Source organism: Barbus barbus, assembly GCF_936440315.1.
Source record: "Barbus barbus genome assembly, chromosome: 4".
In the NCBI taxonomy this organism is placed as follows: Eukaryota; Metazoa; Chordata; class Actinopteri; order Cypriniformes; family Cyprinidae; genus Barbus; species Barbus barbus.
In genome coordinates this window covers 36,621,588-36,641,500 of record NC_136732.1, presented here as the reverse complement: position 1 = coordinate 36,641,500, position 19,913 = coordinate 36,621,588, and the positions used below count along the sequence as shown (strand labels likewise).

Below are 19,913 nucleotides of genomic sequence, written 5' to 3'. Positions count from 1 at the left end.
TCCGTTTGAAGTTCCTTATGCCAGAAGATCAGGATCAGGAAGCATCAGTAGATGGAGTGTGTAGGCTGTGTTTATAAACAGAAGAGTTTGTTCTCTTTTGGAGCCCAAGTTTCAGCAAGCACTTTAGAGCTGCTGTGTTGTGTTTGGAAAGGAAGTGATTGGGACAAAGGGAAGACGCTGTGTGTTTGCGTAGCTCTTTGTGTGTGCACGTGTTTGTGTGTGTGTGTGTGCAGGGGCTTTAACTGCATTTCTTCCCTCACTCTGTGTGAGGTTTTCTCTCAAGGAAAGAAAAATCTAAGGTCAAACTTGTACCATTGTCTCCCTCTGTAAGTCTTTAGGTGTCTATGGAGGAACGCAGACAAATTAGTGTGAATCACACACAAATGGCAGCATTGACTTGTCCACCGACTCTAGTGTGTTTCTTCATGCTGTCATGTTCTGGGAATGTGCTGTATGCATTCATACCCATATCTATATTCTATTCTTTGTTCTTCTTCTATGTGTGTGAGAGAGTGTTTTGTTTCATTGCACACAACCCAAACCTCGTAGTCACGAGACGACACCCCTGTCCCCCTCCCTTCCCGGCACGCTCTCTGTTCATTGGCTTTGTAGAGCAGTAGAAAACAAACAGCGTGCGATTCCTCTAACACTGCGCTGTGGGAGGCATTAATCAAAGGGAGAGACTGTATAAAATATAAAGCTCTGCAGCTCTTGGCTCTTAGTCATTGACGCTCCTGTTGAATCCATCAACCTCAAAACGGTGGCTCAGGCCAGAGAGTTTTATATGCCCGCAGTAGCTGTCCAGTTAACACTGTGTGACTTTTTGAAAAGTCAAAGACTTGAGAAGAGACTTTACTTGATTTGTTTTTGGTCCTTTATAGATCTTTTTGCTGTCCAGATCATTTTAGTAATTAAAAATATACTTGTCATTAGAGTTTAGGTTATATTATGATGGATGTAAACTCATTATTAGTGGACAGTTATTTGTTGTTATTGGTGTCGTCAGCCATAGTTTAGTTTATTTATTTATTTATTTATTTAAAATATATATTTTTGTAATTTTATTTTTGGTAATTAATTTATTAAATTTATATTTGATACTGTGTATATTTATTATTTATATACAGTGGTGTGAAAAAGTGTTGGCCCCCTTCCTGATTTTTTATTTTTTTGCATGTTTGTCACAATTTAATGTTTCAGATCATCAAAAAAATTCAATATAACTGTGGTTTATCACACCTGAGTTCAGTTTCTCTTGCCACGCCCAGGCCTGATTACTGCCACACCTGTTCGCAATCAAGAAATCACTTAAATAGGACCTGCCTGACAAAGTGAAGTAGACCAAAAGATCCTCAAAAGCTACACATCATGTTGAGATCCAAAGAAATTCAGGAACAAATGAGAAAGAAAGTAATTGAGATCTATTAGTCTGGAAAAGGTTATAAAGCCATTTCTAAAGCTTTGGGACTCCAGCGAACCAGTGTTAATTTCGTTGACGAAGACGACGACGAAAAATATTCGTCAACGAACCTTTTTTCTGTGACTAAGACGAGACGTCGACGAGCTAAAACTAATATCTGATGATAAAAACTATGACGAAATTTATGCGCGTCTTCATTAACAAGACGAGACGGGACTAAAATGTTATTTGAGGACTACCGGACATTCAAAATACATCCTATAGGCTAAATTAACTGTCTTGTCTTTCAAAATGTGCGTCTCTGTCATTGGAAAAGGGGTGTTTGCATGGCAGCCGCGGTGGACGGATAGGCTACCAAAACGCAAACTAGCGATCTGAAACAATGGCCTCAGCACCCGAAGGGTTAGGGAGTGGGTGACCAGACGTCCCGTTTTTCCCGGGAGTCACAATTCATTTGTCGATTAACTTAGTCAGTGAAGGTGCGATAGGCAGAATCGCGCTGATAGAAGTGCTCTCTCTCGCGCACGCTCCCCTTCTTCAGTTCTCATACAGCGCGCGATCAGTTCTCAGTGCTCAAATACACACACAGCAATCCAAATGTCTATCATGTAGAGCATCTCACGGAAATATAGTCCGTTATGGTTTAAGTGAGCTTAAACAGGTGGGTGAAAACTGAATGTATGTCAGTAGGCTATTACATGCATACCTTCCATTTTAAATGGACAGCATTCCTAATTATCTGTCATAAATGTTAACCAACAAAAGATGTTAAATAAATGTATAGTTAAGTAAACCTACCGTATCTGAAAAATTAGTTTAATTTATATCTCTACCAAAAAATAAAAATTTATTCCAGTTTTTCCAAATTCAATCCTTGATTCAAATTTCTCATAACTAAGCTTAATTGATTTGGTCTAAAGAGAGAAGTATTGATGACTATTTTTGTTAGAATACTACATATAAAATAGCTACCAAAATAAATGTTGGTAACTGCAGTTTGACTAAAAGTAATGGCTAAAAGTTGACAAATGCAATGACTTTTCGTCGACTAAAACTATGAAAGACTCAAATGACTAAAATGTGACTAAGACTATTAAGCATTTTCGTCTCAAGATAAAGACTAAGACTAAATCAAAAATGCCTGCCAAAATTAACACTGCAGCGAACCACAGTGAGAGCCATTATCCACAAATGGCGAAAACATGGAACAGTGGTGAACCTTCCCAGGAGTGGCCGGCCGACCAAATTACCCCAAGAGCGCAGCGACAACTCATCCAAGAGGTCACAAAAGACCCCACAACAACATCTAAAGAACTGCAGGCCTCACTTGCCTCAGTTAAGGTCAGTGTTCATGACTCTACCATAAGAAAGAGACTGGGCCAAAATGGCCTGCATGGCAGAGTTCCAAGACGAAAACCTCTGCTGAGCAAAACAACAAAGGCACATCTCAGTTTTGCCAGAAAACATCTTGATGATCCCCAAGACTTTTGGGAAAATACCCTGTGGACTGACGAGACAAAAGCTGAACTTTTTGGAAGGTGTGTGTCCCATTACATCTGGCGTAAAAGTAACACAGCATTTCAGAAAAAGAACATCATACCAGCAGTAAAATATGGTGGTGGTAGTGTGATGGTCTGGGGCTGTTTTGCTGCTTCAGGACCTGGAAGACTTGCTGTGATAAATGGAACCATGAATTCAGCTGTCTACCAAAAAATCCTGAAGGACAATGTCCGGCCATCTGTTCGTGACCTCAAGCTGAAGCGAACTGGGTGGCCCAACCAGTTATTAGGTTTAGGGGGCAAGCACTTTTTCACACAGGGCCATGTGGGTTTGCATTTTGTTTTCCCTTCATAATAAAAAACTTCATTCAAAAACTGCATGTTGTGTTTACTTGTGTTATCTTTGATTAATATTTAAATTTGTTTGATCTGAAACATTAAAGTGTGACAAACATGCAAAAAAAATAAAAAAATCAGGAAGGGGGCCAACACTTTTTCACACCACTGTATAAAGACACGCATACAGACAAAAAAAAAAATAGTGTGAACTTTTTAACAGGATGAACATGTCTGAATTTTTCTCATTTTGTAGAAATATATATATTTTTTCCATTTAGTACTGCCCTTCAGAAGCAACAGAAGATACTTGCATGTTTCCCGGAAGACAAATTAAGTACAATTTACCTCGATCTTCAAATTTAAAAAGTTTTCTCCCACCGGCTCTTAATGCATCGTATTTCCTTCAGGAGCATCAGTGAATGTTTGAACCTTTTTTTAAAAGTTGTGTTTAAAAACGTCCCTCAATTGTCCTCAGTGTGAAAACATGGATCTCAAAGTTATATAGTCACTGCTGGAAACAGTTCAAATAAGCAAAAGATGCTGGAAAAAATGTAAATATATTTTATGTAAAATATCTTACTCAGGACAGTACTAAATAAAAAAATAAAAACATGCTTTTTGTATGATCTCTCTTTTCTTAAAATTACTCACATTTTCACAGATTCTGCTAGGGGTTCACAAACTTTCAAGCAGCACTGTATATATTTATGCTGTCAAATTATTAATCGCATCCAAAATAAGTGTTTGTTTACATAATATGTGTGTACGGTGTATATTTATTATGTATATATAAATACACACACATGCAGCGTATATTTTGAAGATATTTACATGTACTGTATATATTTATATTCATATAATTTATATAATGTATAAATATATTTAATATATAAAAGTAACATTTTGCTTAAAATATATATATGCATGCATGTGTGTGTGTGTGTATACACGCAGTACACGCATATATCATGTAAACAAACTTTTATTTTGTATGCATTTAATCGAGATTCATTATCTATTTTATCTATCAATCTATCTATCAATCTATCTATCAATCTTAATCTTAATCTTAATCTTATTTTTGGTCATTTATTTTTATTAATATAATTTATATTTTGTATGTATTTATTTTAAATATATTTATTTTAAATTCTTAAATATCTTAAATTTATTCATTAGAATTTATTTATTTTAAAGTATTATTATTTTTTTTAAATAAATTTTTCATTGTTTTTGGACACTTCAATTATAGCAATTTAATGTGAAAAATTGTGGCATTAAGGTATAATATTTAATATACAGTGAAAATGGCAAATGATCAGAGTTTTATTTTTATAATTTATTAACAATTACAGATAATAAACGTATTATTTCTAATTATACTTTAAATAAATTCAGCATATACATCACACAAACACATTATTGTAAAAGTCACATAATTCGCTTTTTTGTTATTTTTTGACGGAGTGCTGTATTTTCCAGCATTTAAATGTGCATATTTGCATTCATTATCGTGCTAAATAAGGATCTGTATTTTTATGCGAGTAATGAAAATTGATCCACCCATGCCTAATGGCAGTGTTTGCGAAACCTTTATGTAACCATTATTGTGTTTGGTGCCATTAATGGTAGCTGACCGCTACTACTGTGTGAATAGCATGCGGTTAAATTGAAGAGAGCAAATTAAATTGAAAAGAGATTAAATTGTTGATCTGTAGTCCAGTGAGTCACTGCCTGATGAACAATGCTAGGTCAGTACAATGTGTGCATATGCCACTTACATAAAATAAATAAAACACCATGGTAGACAAAATTGTTTCAAATGATAATACTTTGGTTTTACAGATGTAGTTGACAAATACTGTATGTGTTAGTTATTACATAATAATAATAATAATAATAGTTTTGTTGTTACAGTGTACTTGGATTTGTTTTAAAATGTTTCCACTTTCAACATCAAATGCTTGTTTGTTTTGTTTGTTTGTTTGTTTATTTATTTAGTTTATTATTTTTGTTTCAAAATGTTTCCACAATGTCAAGTGACTTTTCTGTTTGTTTGTTTTATTTACTGTTTATTTTTAGTTTCAACAGTTTTTATCAATGTCAAGCAATGTTTTAGTTGATTTTGTTTATTTGATTTTAGTGCTTGTTTGTTTTATGCTGTGTTTTAGTTAGTATAAGCTCTCATTTGTGTTCATGCTTAACAAGTTATCGCACATGAGGACCATAACAAGTATGAATTTGATGGTGACTTCAAACTCCGTTGGTTCTCGTGTGTTTCGTAACTGATTGAGATGCTGCGGAGGGAAGGATGTGGTAGCTTTTCTCAGACTTCAGCTATGTTAAAAAATGAGCGATAGATCCTTCTATTGCTCCATTGCAGATGCCATTTTTCACTTTCCCAACTTTCAATCTAAGTTTCTCATTAGTTTGTGTGTCTGCTTACAGACCTCATTAAAGCGTATGTCCAAGTACGAGGGACTGCTTTGGGGAGTAGTGTTAGTCTCGTCACTCTCATGCTTAGGCACGGTTCACTCGACAAACAGCAGCAAACCTCGCTACACTGAGTTATGTCTTCTCCGTTCTTCATCCGCTAGAAGAAGCGCAGCCTCAGGATAAGGTCATCCTTTTCTTCATCTCTCATCTTTATTCAGAAGCTGTTGCACACCCCTTTTGCACTCAATCTATCTTGTCTTGACTTCTTTCTACCTTGTATGTCTGCAACATTGTAAATGAAATGAATTATGATGGTATTTTCTATCACATCATACGATTGTCATGCTTATTTTCAGCGTACTATGCTTTGAAACATCTTAATTGAAATCTTGCATACTATTTAGGATAGATAGCAATGCCCGAACTGACTCATTTGGTCTCCAAAGGGTCTTGAAGGGTGCTCACCTGGTGTCCTTAGTTCACCCTTCAAACACATTATGCAGTAAATAAATCTACATTTAACTGTGAGGTCACTTGTTTGAGAGTGCTTAGTTGGTCTAGTGGTACTACTGTTGCATAAGGTTTAAAAGGTCTTATATTTGAATCTCAGATAAGCTGACTTTTTAAGAAAAATAGCGCGGTGCATTTGGTTGTGATTTTTGTTTTGCATTTTATTGGACTTGATTAGCTTGACCTTAGTTGTTTAGTATCGTTAACATTTCATTCCTCCTCCACATTTGGCTTCAAGCAGGTGAAGAGACTTTTTCATGACCAGGCAGATGCAGAAGTGAGAGGGGGGCGGCAGGGCATCAAGTATGCAGAATGAGCTCACAAAATGTTACCACAATGGTTAAAGCAAATAGATTTTTTTTTAACATAATTATCTTCAGTACTACTAATATATTTGTGACCCCCACTGAATCATTTTAACACTTAGGCTTTCTGCCAAATATGGCCCTAGCAACATATTAGCAGTAAGCATGTACCAATGCTGGCTCAGCGAAAGGAGCATCGAGTGCTAGAGAAGAAAACTATCTGCCTGTGGATGTTGATTTGAAATGCATGTGTGCATATACACACAATCTCCCCTACAAAGACATCTGTTTCTCATTTGTGTGACCTCAGCCAAGAACACTTCTGAAGGTGTGGAGGCCCAGAATAATACTAAACACTGAAACTGAGAACATGCGGGGGATGCAAAGTTCATCTGTCTGTCTATCTAGCTATCTTTGTCTATCTGTCTGTCTGTCTATTTGTCTATCCATTCATCTGTCCATCCGTCGTTTGTTCTATCATTCATCTGCCTTTTCATTCATTGCATTAATCAATTTTTTGTTCATTTTATCTCTTCTATATTTCTATCGTTCTGTCCTTTTTTCGTATATCTCACAATTATTATTTTTTTCTCAGAATTGAGATATAAACTTGCAATTCTGACTTTATTTCTTGCAATTGCGAGTTTATATCCCAATATTCTGAAATTATAACTCGCAATTGTGAGTTTATATCACACAACTCTGAGAAAAAAGTAAGAATTGCAAGTTTATATTTTGCAACTCTGACTTTATAACTCAATTGTGAGACAAGTCAGAATTGTGAAATAAAAACTAGCAATTACCTTTTTTATTTTGTATTCAGTGACAGAAACGGGCTTCCATATTAAAGTATACCGTAGGTGTCTAAATTTATTTGTTGGTTTGTTTATTAATTTTGTGGTCTACTACCTTGCTACCTTATAGCATAGTCCGTTCTGTTGTTTATTATTAGTTTGACCTTTTTGACAAAAAAAAAGGATAAAAAATTGTTGCAAACTGGATTTGAAATTACATCACTTGCATGGACGTCATAGCTCATTTTGTCAGAGAGGTTGGACTAACCATTAGATGACATTACCCAACATTCTATTCTATTCTTCTGTAATGTCTCCATACATGTGAATTCAGCTGCACAAAGACCCTTCAAAGAATTAATTCCATTGAAATCAACAGCCACCATCACTTTGTGCAGAACAAAGTGTCTCTATCCTGTGCTCTTTCACACATATAAACACACACACAGCTCATACATGAAGCAGTAATTAGCAGCATCAGGGTGTGATCCCTCCACAGTGTGGGTGTTGAGTGAGGCCTAAAATAATCCAGTGAAGAATGACGAATCCCTCGAATGAAACTCATTATCAGCTGCAGCATTCCAGCAGGCTGAAGGCTCTGTGTACCTGAAACATATAATCACAGGCTTCCAAAAATCCCCTCAGTAACTCTTTGTCTAGACTTCAGAGCTGATGTGTGGCGAACATCACCAGTCAACTGCACTTGTAAAGAGATCACACGTTTTGGGAATCAGTGTTGATAGGCAAAGGAGTTGTGGAGAAAGTGATTGTGTGTGTGTTGTTGTTACAAATCTTATTTATAGATTCAAACATAGTGGCAACTGTTATCATGTACTCTACCTGTTTTTGCTCAGTGTTTATTAGTAGGAGAACTAGTATGCTAAAATGGCATATTTCAACTTTATTATTATTTTTTATCTATTTATTTATGCAGTTTCTATAACTCAAAATGCAGGTGCATGGTGTTTCCATAAGTTTCATCAGGTTTTTTTTTTTTGCTTGCTTCTCACACTCTTGTATTTTCCTCTCTCTCTTTCTGCAGATCTCTCTATAGCCCGGTCCAGAACTGTGCAGTCATGTTCAGGAACAGTCTGAAGATGCTGCTTGGCGGCAAATCCAACCGCAAGAATCGAAACAGTGGTAGGTTGAGTTTTCTTTTTAAAATTTAGAAGCTTCCCTACAACTGGACCCCCATGCAAAATGCAAAACCGCATTCAACTTTTGTCATGCAGTCAGTGTCAGTTTTCAAAAGAACCTGGGGGTAAGACAAACCTTTCAAGCTTAATGCAACTTTAACATTTGGTAGGAGAGGGTGATTCAAAATGTGTCAGTGGGTAAGCTATGTTTATCCAAGTAATTTTTCTATATAAGCAAACTTATGCTCTTTCGCGTTAGTCAGCTACTAATGTATAAAGTCATGCAAATCAGCCATACTAAAACAGAATTATTCACTGAAGCATGTTTGCCAAAATTGTAGCTGTGGGGTAAAGTGTGTTTAAATATTCTGATAATTAACCTTTTTTTTGGCTGATATATGAAAACGTGAATATGGAAAATAAAACTGAACATAGCTTACAAAGACAAATCTGTGTGCTTACAACACTCCTTGAGGTCCCATTTTGTTTTGCTCTGTCTAGCATTTTTGAATATGAAATGTTGTGTTTCTGTATGTCTGTGTGTGTATTTTAGCTCTCAGAGAGATTTCAGGCTTGTGTTGTGAGGCTTACAATAGTCAGAAGTAACTATTGGACTGAAATTAGGATTCTGTCAGCGTTCCGTTATATTAACAGGTTGTTGCATTCAAATATATGACTATTTTGTCTAACTGCACTGGCAAGGTTTCCACTTGTTTACAATTTGTTCATACTTAAAAGAAATAAAAAATAAAAATCTGCCAGTGTAGAAAGACATTATACATATTAAAGAGACACTACCATTCAAAGGTTTGGGGTCAGTAAGATTTTTAAATTGATAAATTAAATTGATGATAAAGTGACAGTCCTTTACAAAGAAATCAAATGTTCTTTTGAACATTATACTCATCAAAGAATTCAGAATCATCATGGTTTCTCCAACAAAAATATTAAGGAGAATGATTTTCAACTGTGATAATAATAATAATAAATGTTTCTTGAGCAGCAAATCAGCATATTAGAATGATTTCTGAAGGATTATGTAACTGAAGTAATGATCACAGGAATAAATTACATTTTAAAGTACTTTAAAATAGAAAACAGTTCATTTAAATATTAGTATTAGCATTTTTACTACTTTATATTTTATGAAATAAACACAGCATTGGTGAGAATAAGAGGCTTTTCAAAAACATTACAATAGTTATACATATTTTATTTTACTTTATTTTTGGCAGTTTATTGATACTCGTTGGGGTTTTTAGATTTATTATGATGTAGACTGCCTTTGTGAATGTATATTTGATTTCACATTGATTTAAGTTTTTAATAGTTGTCAATGGCCAATCCCTGACAAAAATATTATTATTTATTATTTAGTCATTGCTAAAATCTATATTCAGTTTAGGGGTGTAAGAAAATATCGATACACGTGAGTATCACGATATTTTGTTTGGCGATACTGTATCGATTCTGAAAAACGGAATATCGATATTTAAAAAAAATAATAATAATCATACAGGATTCATGGCAGTCGTTTCGTTTTGAGTTCATATCCCGACCGCTAGAGAGCGGTCTTCATCTCAGAACTTAAACAGTGACAGGAAATACTAGCATTAGGGCACACCACTAATGTTAGCAAATAATTAGCTTCCAGTAATGGAGGATGAAAGAATTGTTCCAGTTCCTGTTTTGGTGTACAAAGCTGAAGTGTGGCGTCATTTGGGCTTTTGTTGTAGCATCTGCCCCGGGACCGCGGCGCGAGCGCCACCTCGGTTTCGCCGCTTGCCGCGTCCCGTAGAGCCTTTGCGTGAGGCGCGGCGGGCGTTAGGGTCGCCGCACGGCTGCAGCTTTCTCTCGTGTTGGGGGCGTTTCGTCGCGTCTCGGCGATTCCACGCGGAACATAAATACAAACTGAAAAACCTGTGACATCCAAGTTGAAAGGTTCTGCGACTGTTCAATATCTGTATTTATTTTATTGTTGTACAATTGTTTTGTTTTCTTTAGGAATCCTGCAAGCAATTTATTTTTCATTGATACGAAGCAGATTAAATTTTTTGTTCAGATCAAAATGTTATGACATTGTATATTACAATTGTTAACTTAAACTGTGAACCTTTTAAAGCAGGGTTTAAAAATATATATGGTCTTTTTATAAAATACATTTTATTTACGTTTAACGAAAGAATCCTGCTAGCACTTTAATCTTTCCCCCTTTACTCGTACTGCACAAAAAGTGGTTCAATAACTTTGAATGTTACACGGACTGATTATTGCAAATGCAGATCCCAGTGTGTTCTGGTTAAACAATTTTTTTTTATTTATTGCTAAGGTTTGCAAATGGTGGTGTGTTCTTAATGACAGCTTTCCTAAAAAATATATCCTGTTCCTAAAATAAGAAATATCCCAATATATCACCTTGCTTACAGTATCGCAATATATCGTATCGCATTCCCTGTATCGTGATACGTATCGTATCGCCAGATTCTTGCCAATACACAGCCCTAATTCAGTTACAGAAGAAATACAGAAGAAACTGCTACTGCTTGTGAATCAGGCATCTTGTCCATGCCGGAGAGGAGCTGCTGTAGTAAGAAGTGGGATCTCTGTGTTCACTCTTTCAGGGTTGTGGTAGAGCTATGCGTGATGGATGAGGAGGATGTGTTTGTTTGTCTGTGTGCTTACTTGTTAGCTGTGTTTGCTTTTGATTTTCACTGGAGTTTGGCTCTGTGAGTGCAAGGACATCCACTACTGCAAACTTTTGTTTACATCACACACGACATGTACATACTCTCATACACACACATACTTTACCTCCTCCCTTCATACCTCAGGTCTGTCTGAATCTCCTATAAAGCTGTAGTCAAACAAGTGGAAAGTCTGACTTACCCAATAGACCAGCCATTCACCCCAGTGAGATGTGTATCAAAGGGACCTCACACTTCCCAGAAAGACCTCCTGTCTTCAGTCGATGTCCTCAGACTGTGGTTAAAATTCATGCTAGTTTGGTGACGTCTGGAGTCATTTTCTCTTCAGGGCCTGCAGCTCCCCTATAAGCTTGAAGGGGCCAATTTAGTTCCAGTGCACTTTAGGGTGTCATTACTGTGGGTTTAGATAAATGTAAAGCTGTTTGAACAGCCCCATTGAAAAAAAAAAATGACAGAAGTACATAGCATTAGAAACTATAGAAGATTCATTTAGGGCTCATTAAGCAAATTATATTTTAAGTTAAAATATTTACCATAAAATGAGAGTAAGCAGTATTATGGAAGATATTAAGTCAAGTTGGTGGTTCTTAGACTTTTAGTGGTATTCAGACCAAAAATACTCTGTGGTAGAAATACTACACTGACCATTTTGTGTTGTCTGAAGGTCTGCCGTGACTGATTTTAGTGAAATTGTTCAGTCAAATGGTTTTCAGTGGACCGATTCACTAAATCACGATTCATAAAACCATTTGAAAAAGGACCATTTAAGTCAAGTCAATATTATTTGTATAGCGCTTTTAACAATGCAAATTGTGTCAAAGCAGCTTTACATCGGCTTGATATAAAGCTGGGTGGCTTTATATCAGCTTTACAGTATTTAGACGGGGAAATAGTTTGTCGAAATAAAATCAGCAGTTTAAATATAGGCTAAAGCAGAATCAGATTGTGCAAAGGACTCATCTGGTTCCTGTGGTCTTGTCCAGATGGTCATCTTGGAGACGGGGTCTTCACTGGGGATCAGTCTCTGGGGCTCATCTAGGTGTCCTGGCTGTAGAGGTCATCTCTAGGTGCTGATCCATCATCTGATCTGGATACAGTCTGGATCTGGGTGGCTGCGGTGACATCGGAATAAGAAAGAAACCGACTAATATTAGCATAGATACCATTCTTCTAACAATGTAACAAGTACATCAGGTGTTTTGGGAAGTGTTCCCGGTTCCGGTTGACCTAATTAATGCAGCCTAACAATCCTTTAACGGATTTGAATTATAGAAATGCAATAGTGTATTATGTGTAAGCCAGGTTAAAGAGATGGGTCTTTAATCTAGATTTAAACTGACAGAGTGTGTCTGCTTCCCGAACAGTGTTAGGTAGATTGTTCCAGAGTTTGGGCGCTAAATGGGAAAACGATCTCCCGCCCGCAGTTGATTTTGATATTCTATGTATTATCAAATGGCCAGAGTTTTGAGATCGCAGCAGACGTGAAGGACTATAATGCGATTAAGAGGTCACTCAAATACTGAGGTGCCAAACCATTCAGGGCCTTATAGGTAATTAGCAAGATCTTAAAATGTATACAATGTTTAATAGGGAGCCAGTGCAGTGTTGACAGAACCGGGCTAATGTGGTCATACTTCCTGGTTCTAATAAGAACTCTAGCTGCTGCATTTTGAACCAGCTGGAGTTTGTTTATTAAACGTGCAGAACAACCACCCAATAAAGCATTACAATAGTTTAGCCTCGAGGTCATGAATGCATGAATTAATGTTTGTGCATTTGACTTTGAGAGCATAGGTTGTAATTTAGATATATTTTTAAGATGGAAAAATGCAGTTTTTCTAATGCTAGAAACATGTTTTTCAAAGGAAAGATTGCTATCAAAAAGTATGCCTAGGTTCCTAACTGATGACGAAGAATTTACAGAGCAGCCATCAAGTATTAGACAGTGATCTAGATTATTACATGCAAAAGTTTTTGGTCCAATAATTAACACCTCTGTTTTTTCAGAATTTAGCAGTAAGAAATTGCTTGGTCATCCAGTTTTTGATATCAACTATACATTCCGTTAGTTTTGCAAATTGGTAAGTTTCATCAGGTCGTGAAGAAATATAGAGCTGGGTATCATCAGCATAACAGTGAAAGCTAACACCATGTTTCCTAATGATATCTCCAAAGGGTGACATGTAAAGCGTGAAAAGTAAGGGGTCAAGTACTTAGCCTTGAGGTACTCCATATTGCACTTGTGATTGGTATGATACCTCTTCATTTACTGCCACAAATTGATGGCGGTCAGTTAAGTACTATTTGAACCATGCCAGTGCACTTCCTCTAATGCCAACATAATTTTCTAGTCTATTTAAAAGATTGTTGTGGTCAATAGTGTCAAACGCGGCGCTAAGATCCAGTAGCACTAATAGAGAGATACAACCACGATCAGATGATAAAAGCAGGTTGTTTGTAACTCTAATGAGAGCAGTCTCAGTACTATGATACGGTCTAAAACCTGACTGGAAATCCTCACATATATCATTTTTCTCTAAGAAGGAACAGAGTTGTGATGATACCTTTTCTAATATCTTTGACAGAAAAGGGAGATTTGAGATCTGTCTGTAATTAACTAATTCTTTGGGGGCAAGTTGTGGTTTTTTGAATGAGAGGCTTAATAACAGCCAGTTTGAAGGTTTTGGGGACATATCCTAATGACAATGATGAGTTAATATTCAGAAGAGGATCTATTACTTCTGGAAGCACCTCTTTTAGGAGCTTAGATGGAACAGGGTCTAAAATACAGGTTGTTGGCTTAGATTATTTAACAAGTTTATACAATTCTTCATTTCCAATAGAAGAGAATGAGTGGAATTGTTCCTCAGGGGATCTATAGTGCACTATCTGATGCGATACTGTGGCTGACAGCTGAATGGTTACAATTTTGTCTCTAATAGTTTTGATCTTGGAAGTAAAGTAGTTCATAAAGTCATTACTACTGTGCTGCTGGGTAATGTCTGCACCTGCTGATGTTATATTTTTTGTTATTTTAGCCACTGTATTAAATAAATACAGTGGGGTTGTGTTTGTTTTCTTCTAAAAGAGACGTAAAGTAAGCAGATCTAGCAGTTTTTAATGCTTTTCTGTAGGACAGGGTTCTTTCCCGCCAAGCAATACAAAATGCCTCTAATTTTGTTTTCCTCCAGCTGCGCTCCATTTTCCGGGCTGCTCTCTTTAGGGTCAGAGTGTGCTCATTATACCACAGAGTCGGACTCTTTTCCTTAATCTTCCTTAAGCATAAAGGAGCAACCGTATCTAAAGTGCTAGAAAAGTGAGTCAGTAGTTTCTGTTACATCATCAAGTTGTTCTGAGCTATTGGATATGCTGAGGAATTGAGATAAATCAGGAAGATTATTTATAAAGTAGTCTTTTGTCGTAGAAGTGATGGTTCTACCATATTTGTAACAAGGAGTTTGCTTTACAGCTAGTATATTAGCTATATTACTGTATTTACTATAACTACACATTGTATGTCATAAACAAAATATTTGTTTTATTATTATAATTTAATCATAGTTTTTTAGTGATCCCCATGCAAAAGTAAATAATAGAGATGCACCGATTGACCGGCCAGCAATCCTTGACATCACAGCCATGCGCAGACTCAGTTGCGTGTCTATATCGTTTCGTGTGAGAATGATCCTAATTTTAATTGCATTCAGTGTAAATGGCGACTGATAATGTATTTATGTCGTGTCAGATGAGTGAGCATGTGAGAGAGAGAGCACATACAATGTAACTCACAGAAATTTATAGATGCATACTGCGGTAGAAGGAAAAAAATATATTTTCAATATGATTTAGATATGCAACATACGGCCATGATGTTTCCCCAAATATCAATATCAACACGATTGCACGTGACACTGATTTTATACAATAGTATTTAGATAAACAGGAAGTTAAAATTAAGTGACTTAGATTTTAGACAAAATATTGACTGTTTTTGTTCAATTTCGCTGACGAAAATAGTTACGATCAAAGCCACAGCAGAACTGTTGTGTCTCCGAGCAACACAGTGGTATTTCGTTACTGAATGAATTCACGTTTTTGAACGAATCAAGTGAGTCAATGATTCAGTGGCCCATTCATAAGGACAGTCACTTCCCTCGTTTCTGAAAGAATCAGCCATTTGAATGAATCAGTTGAATGAATTAATAAATGACTCACTCATTAAAACAGACATTTGCCGCCACCTACTAGTGGTTTAGTCATATTTCAAAGTAGCATTGCATTTTTTCAACATTTATTTGTATGTTTTATTTGTTAAAAAAAAAAAAAAAAAAAAAAAAAAAAACATTAATCTTATAAAATTAGTTATGCATTTGAAATTTTGCAGTGTAAATACATTTATGGCACCTCAGCTTCACCAAACTGTCTGTGTAAATGCATCTAATGCCACTTCAGATGCAGCTTCTGTTTCCTCAGCAGTGAAAGATATAGTTTAATACAAATTTTATTTGAATAGTAACAATGCTACAGTTTCTTATTATGCTAACTAAATAGTTTGGTGTGAAAGATTACACATTTAATAAGGTTAGGGGAAAAAAATGACCATTTCTAAACATAGTGGGAAATGACATCTGTTTTGTTACATACAGCAACCCATTTTAAGTTAGCTATTTCTTCCTCTTTCCAGTCACAGAGCACTTTATTTTGAGAGTTGTTTAAGTGAGAGAAAATCTGTAGCTTAGTCCAGATTGGGGGAATTGTAATGTTTAATAATTTATTTTATGTTCATTTAAATTTGCTTAGATTTTTGTTTGTATATGCTGTCAATTATAGTTCTTAGAGAGAAAATCGGTATCGGTAGGTAACGCTTCCAAAAAAAAAAAAAAAAACGGAAATCGGAATCGGCCAAGAAAATCAGTGCATCTCCAGTAAATAAATAAATAAATAATAAGTTCCACAAGAAAAAAACAAGTTAAGTTTAGATGGTCATAGGAGTTATCAAATATTATCTGCAATCATGCTATTTATTTATTTATTTGAATTTGAGATTTGAAATCCACATCTAAAAATGAGCATGACAATAAAATAAAGTGAGGTTTCTCAAGTTATTTTAAGTTGTTCATCTTTTAGTTTTGCAGTTCATCCCAATCATTAAAAGCAATAAGGAGCAGATGCTGAGGTTTATTTTTACTTCACATTAGAGTTGCCAGTGTTTCTGGCTTAAAAGTGTCATTCACATACGAAGTTTCTCGAAAAAGAAAAGCATGCGATAGACTTGAGATTTTCTCCAACACCAGTTGTCCTTTTAAAATTCATTAGGCTTGAGTTTTCAAATAAGCCTAGACACCAATTCTCAATCAGTGCAGAAGAAGTGTCCTGTGAGGCCTGTGGGCTTTGTCTGTTTTGTATATCAGCTGTATTGTTGTACTCGTCTTTGATCTCGTCTTTAGACTGGAGGATTTCCACAAGGTTTTGTTATACAGTAATAGCTCTCTTCACTCAGCATGTCTCCTCGTATCCTGCAGTGCTACATATGAGGAGTGCTTGTGTAGTTTCTGGTGTAATTTTTTTCATTCATTCCTTTCTGCTTTCTTTTTTCTTTCAGGATTCAGTTTTATGCAAATGCAGCTCTCTGGGCTGAATATATTTGCCATAAATTAGATCTGCACAGCCAGCAACTTACAGAGCACAGCAGAGGAACTGAGCTCCACGGTGAAGGAAAAAAACACGTGTCGCAGGGCGATTGATGGTTAGCTTCTAGACCCTTCAGACATGAGCAGAATCCTTACAGTCTCAAACAGCTGCCAGCAGCATTGACCCATGAGCCCTGTGTGGTTTGATTATGATTCAAGCCTGTATAAAACCCGCAGGTGATATTTTGCCTGTAGCGTGTCATAGCGCTGGCTGATTTTGACAGATGTGGTTGCGGCAGGTTTGATTAATGTAATTATTTTTATAGAGAAGGAACTTTAAACAAATACATGCTGACAAATGCTGTTATTGGAATATTTGGATAATGTATGGTGAAACTGGTATCTGTCCTGTTTAATTGGGCAAATTGGTTTCAAGATTGATCCCAAAAACCAATGGAAGCTATGAAAGTCACTATTTAGGGTGAAACGACACACCGTTTCTTTACCCTGTTTAAATAAAAAACATCAAAGCATGTTATTCTTTTAGTTTTGTATTTTTGGGCCGAATTTAGACTGGGGTTGTGCAGCATTCACAGTTTGAGAACACCCTTAAATTCCTAAATTTGAATTATAGTAGTAAACAGCATTGTAGAAATGGAATGTAAGGAAGTAGAATTTAAATTTGAATGGAATTCAGATAATGAATGAAATTTAAAGAAATTCATATAACCTTTTACCTAGAAATGCAAGGTTTGGCATGACAAATGTAGCCTTAAATGATTGTTGGTTTGACAGGCTTACCAGAAAGTCTTGAACGGATGGATGGATGGATAAACTTTTGAATCTTTTTGCTGTAATTCCTTAAATTACTCTTCCTGTAATTAAAATTCAACTTCCTGTGTTGCGGTCAGTTTAATTCAAATTCAAACACATTATTTGAAAGAGAGCCAATTCCTAAATTCTGCGTTTAGCACAACCGTGATTAGCCATTGCTTTGGAAAAATCATGATGTTGAGGTTAAAGCCTGGTGTGATGGACAATGTAGGTGCTCAGCCCTTCTCGCAGTAGCTAGACAGTTGGACAAAGCCCAACTCCGCCTGGTAATTGCAGTCTTTTCAGTAATGTATTGGCGCTTTTCCACTGCGTAGTACGACTCTGCTCGGTTCAGAGCGGCACGGAACGGCTCAGTTCGGCTCGGTTTGCGTTTCCACTGTAGTGTAGTAGTAGAGTGGGCAGGATTATTCACGTGTCGTTATAGATGCACCGCCTCTACTGCCGTGACTCCTGAAAAACGTTTTAATTCAGCGTCACTCCATTAAGCTCTCGCTGGATCCGCTCCTCGGCTATCACGAGAGGACAGTCTGTACTTCCTCAGCAGATAACGAAACAGTAATTTTTTGGTTATTAAAAGAAAGGTGTGCTCATTCAAAACAGTTGTGTTCGATCCTTCGCTGGCTGTGCTGATTTAAATCTTGCGGGTCTGTTGTGTCTCGTGCTGCAAGTTCAAATGACGAAAAAAAAAAAAAAAAACTTCAAATGACGCAGGCAGTGACTATTTTCTCCGGCCACTCAGTGATCAGCAGGGTTTACACGTCACATTTTAGTAACGGTATGGCTCGCTTGGAACCTCTGCTGAGGTGGTACTAAAAAAGTACCAGGTACTGTACCCAGTGGTAAAACCCCCCAAAACTGAGCTGTACTGAACCGTACCGTGCCGTACTATGCAGTGGAAAAGCGCAGTATGTTTGGGAAACCCAATCAGGTTTGCGTACTTTAGTGAATGGAGCCCCCAAAGCTGTTTTTTTTCTTTCTTTTTGAAGTTGTTGGATTTCAGAATTCATTTCTAGTCCTTCAGAAGATTAGTAGCTAGTCATTTAGCAGACACTATCACATAAAGCATTTTACTTATTACAGGACCGGTAACCTTATTGTGCCTTACACAAGCACACTGGTGTGACTCATGAGTTTCATGAACTGGCGTTCCAAACAGGATCATGAGTTGGGATTTGAACCAACAACCTTTTGGTTTCAAGCCCAGATCTTTATCTGTTTGATTCTGTTAATGCTATTTATGGTTTATTGGTGAAAAGTCATCTCTAAACTTAAATACCCCATAACCCCTTTATTTCTGTCAAATTCGTTATCTCTTCCCACCACTTTCCTCTAGCTCAGCAGCTCTACTCCAATGTCGCTGTCCTTTCTTGCTGATAGATTCTGGCCTTTGGCCCAACCCAGAGTGAACGTCATGCCAAATGGGGTCTACTAATGTGGAGGAGTTCTTACTCCAGTCCTCCTCCTGAAAGAACATTAAGGAATCCAGCAAGTTGATTGAAATTACAACACGCTTTGGAGATTATCATATGATAAGATCTGTTCACGCCAAGAATGATAACTATAAAGATAATCATAGTGCTAACTATATTAGCATCCACAACAATACCCGATAATATTCTGTTTTATTATAATGTTATGTTGTGATTTTACATGTTCACTGTTTAAAGTAAGATGGATTCTGGTTAGTCAGTGTTTTTATCATTTATCAACTGCAAAAAAAACATCATGAAAGCAGTTCCAACAATATTGTTCATTTGAGTCGTTATCGTTGTAGCATGGTGTAGATTCCCCTATTGTCATAAAATTATTGCGATTATTAAACTGTTATAGTTATGGTTATAGTTATATTTATTGCCCCTCGAGATGCAGAAACCCTTCATATCCCTAGGCTGGTCCTCTAATGAAAGATCTGTAGATCTTTAAGGATTTTAGTCTGACCTTATAAATTTGGGGGCTTTACATGTAGTGTGTTTCGGGTTGTTGGGGTTTGTGAAAGGAACAAAAGCGGTTGATAGGTAGATGTGCTGGGGATCTCTTCAGCATGCTTTCAGTCTGATAAGCAACAGACTGCAGCTCTTAATCAGCTTTCAATGTCTCCTAATAATCCAATTTTATTGTTACATTCTGGTAGATACATGAAGCACATGGCCCTACTGGAATAGTCCAGAATGGACCCTCAGGAATGCCCCTGTGCTGCCAGATTTGGCTATACTTTGGTAATACGTTTGCTAGTCCTTTCATAAAGGTCCGTTAGTTTCATCTGGACTTTGCTGGAGGATCATTGAGAGTCCCTCATCCGTCAATG

At 36.6% G+C, this 19,913-nt stretch overlaps 1 protein-coding gene across 1 annotated transcript in view; it reads left to right on the top strand.

Annotated features, from left to right (window-relative positions):
* LOC306862984 (protein TANC2-like) overlaps positions 1–19,913 on the top strand; it is a gene marked incomplete at its 3' end in the record, with an annotated part of 172,425 nt that overhangs the window by 70,441 nt on the left and 82,071 nt on the right. The window contains exon 3 of the mRNA XM_079406112.1: positions 8,346–8,443. Within this exon, the coding sequence (XP_079262238.1) occupies positions 8,380–8,443 (64 nt within the window). The 5' untranslated portion in view covers positions 8,346–8,379. The remainder of the gene's footprint in view (positions 1–8,345; positions 8,444–19,913) is intronic.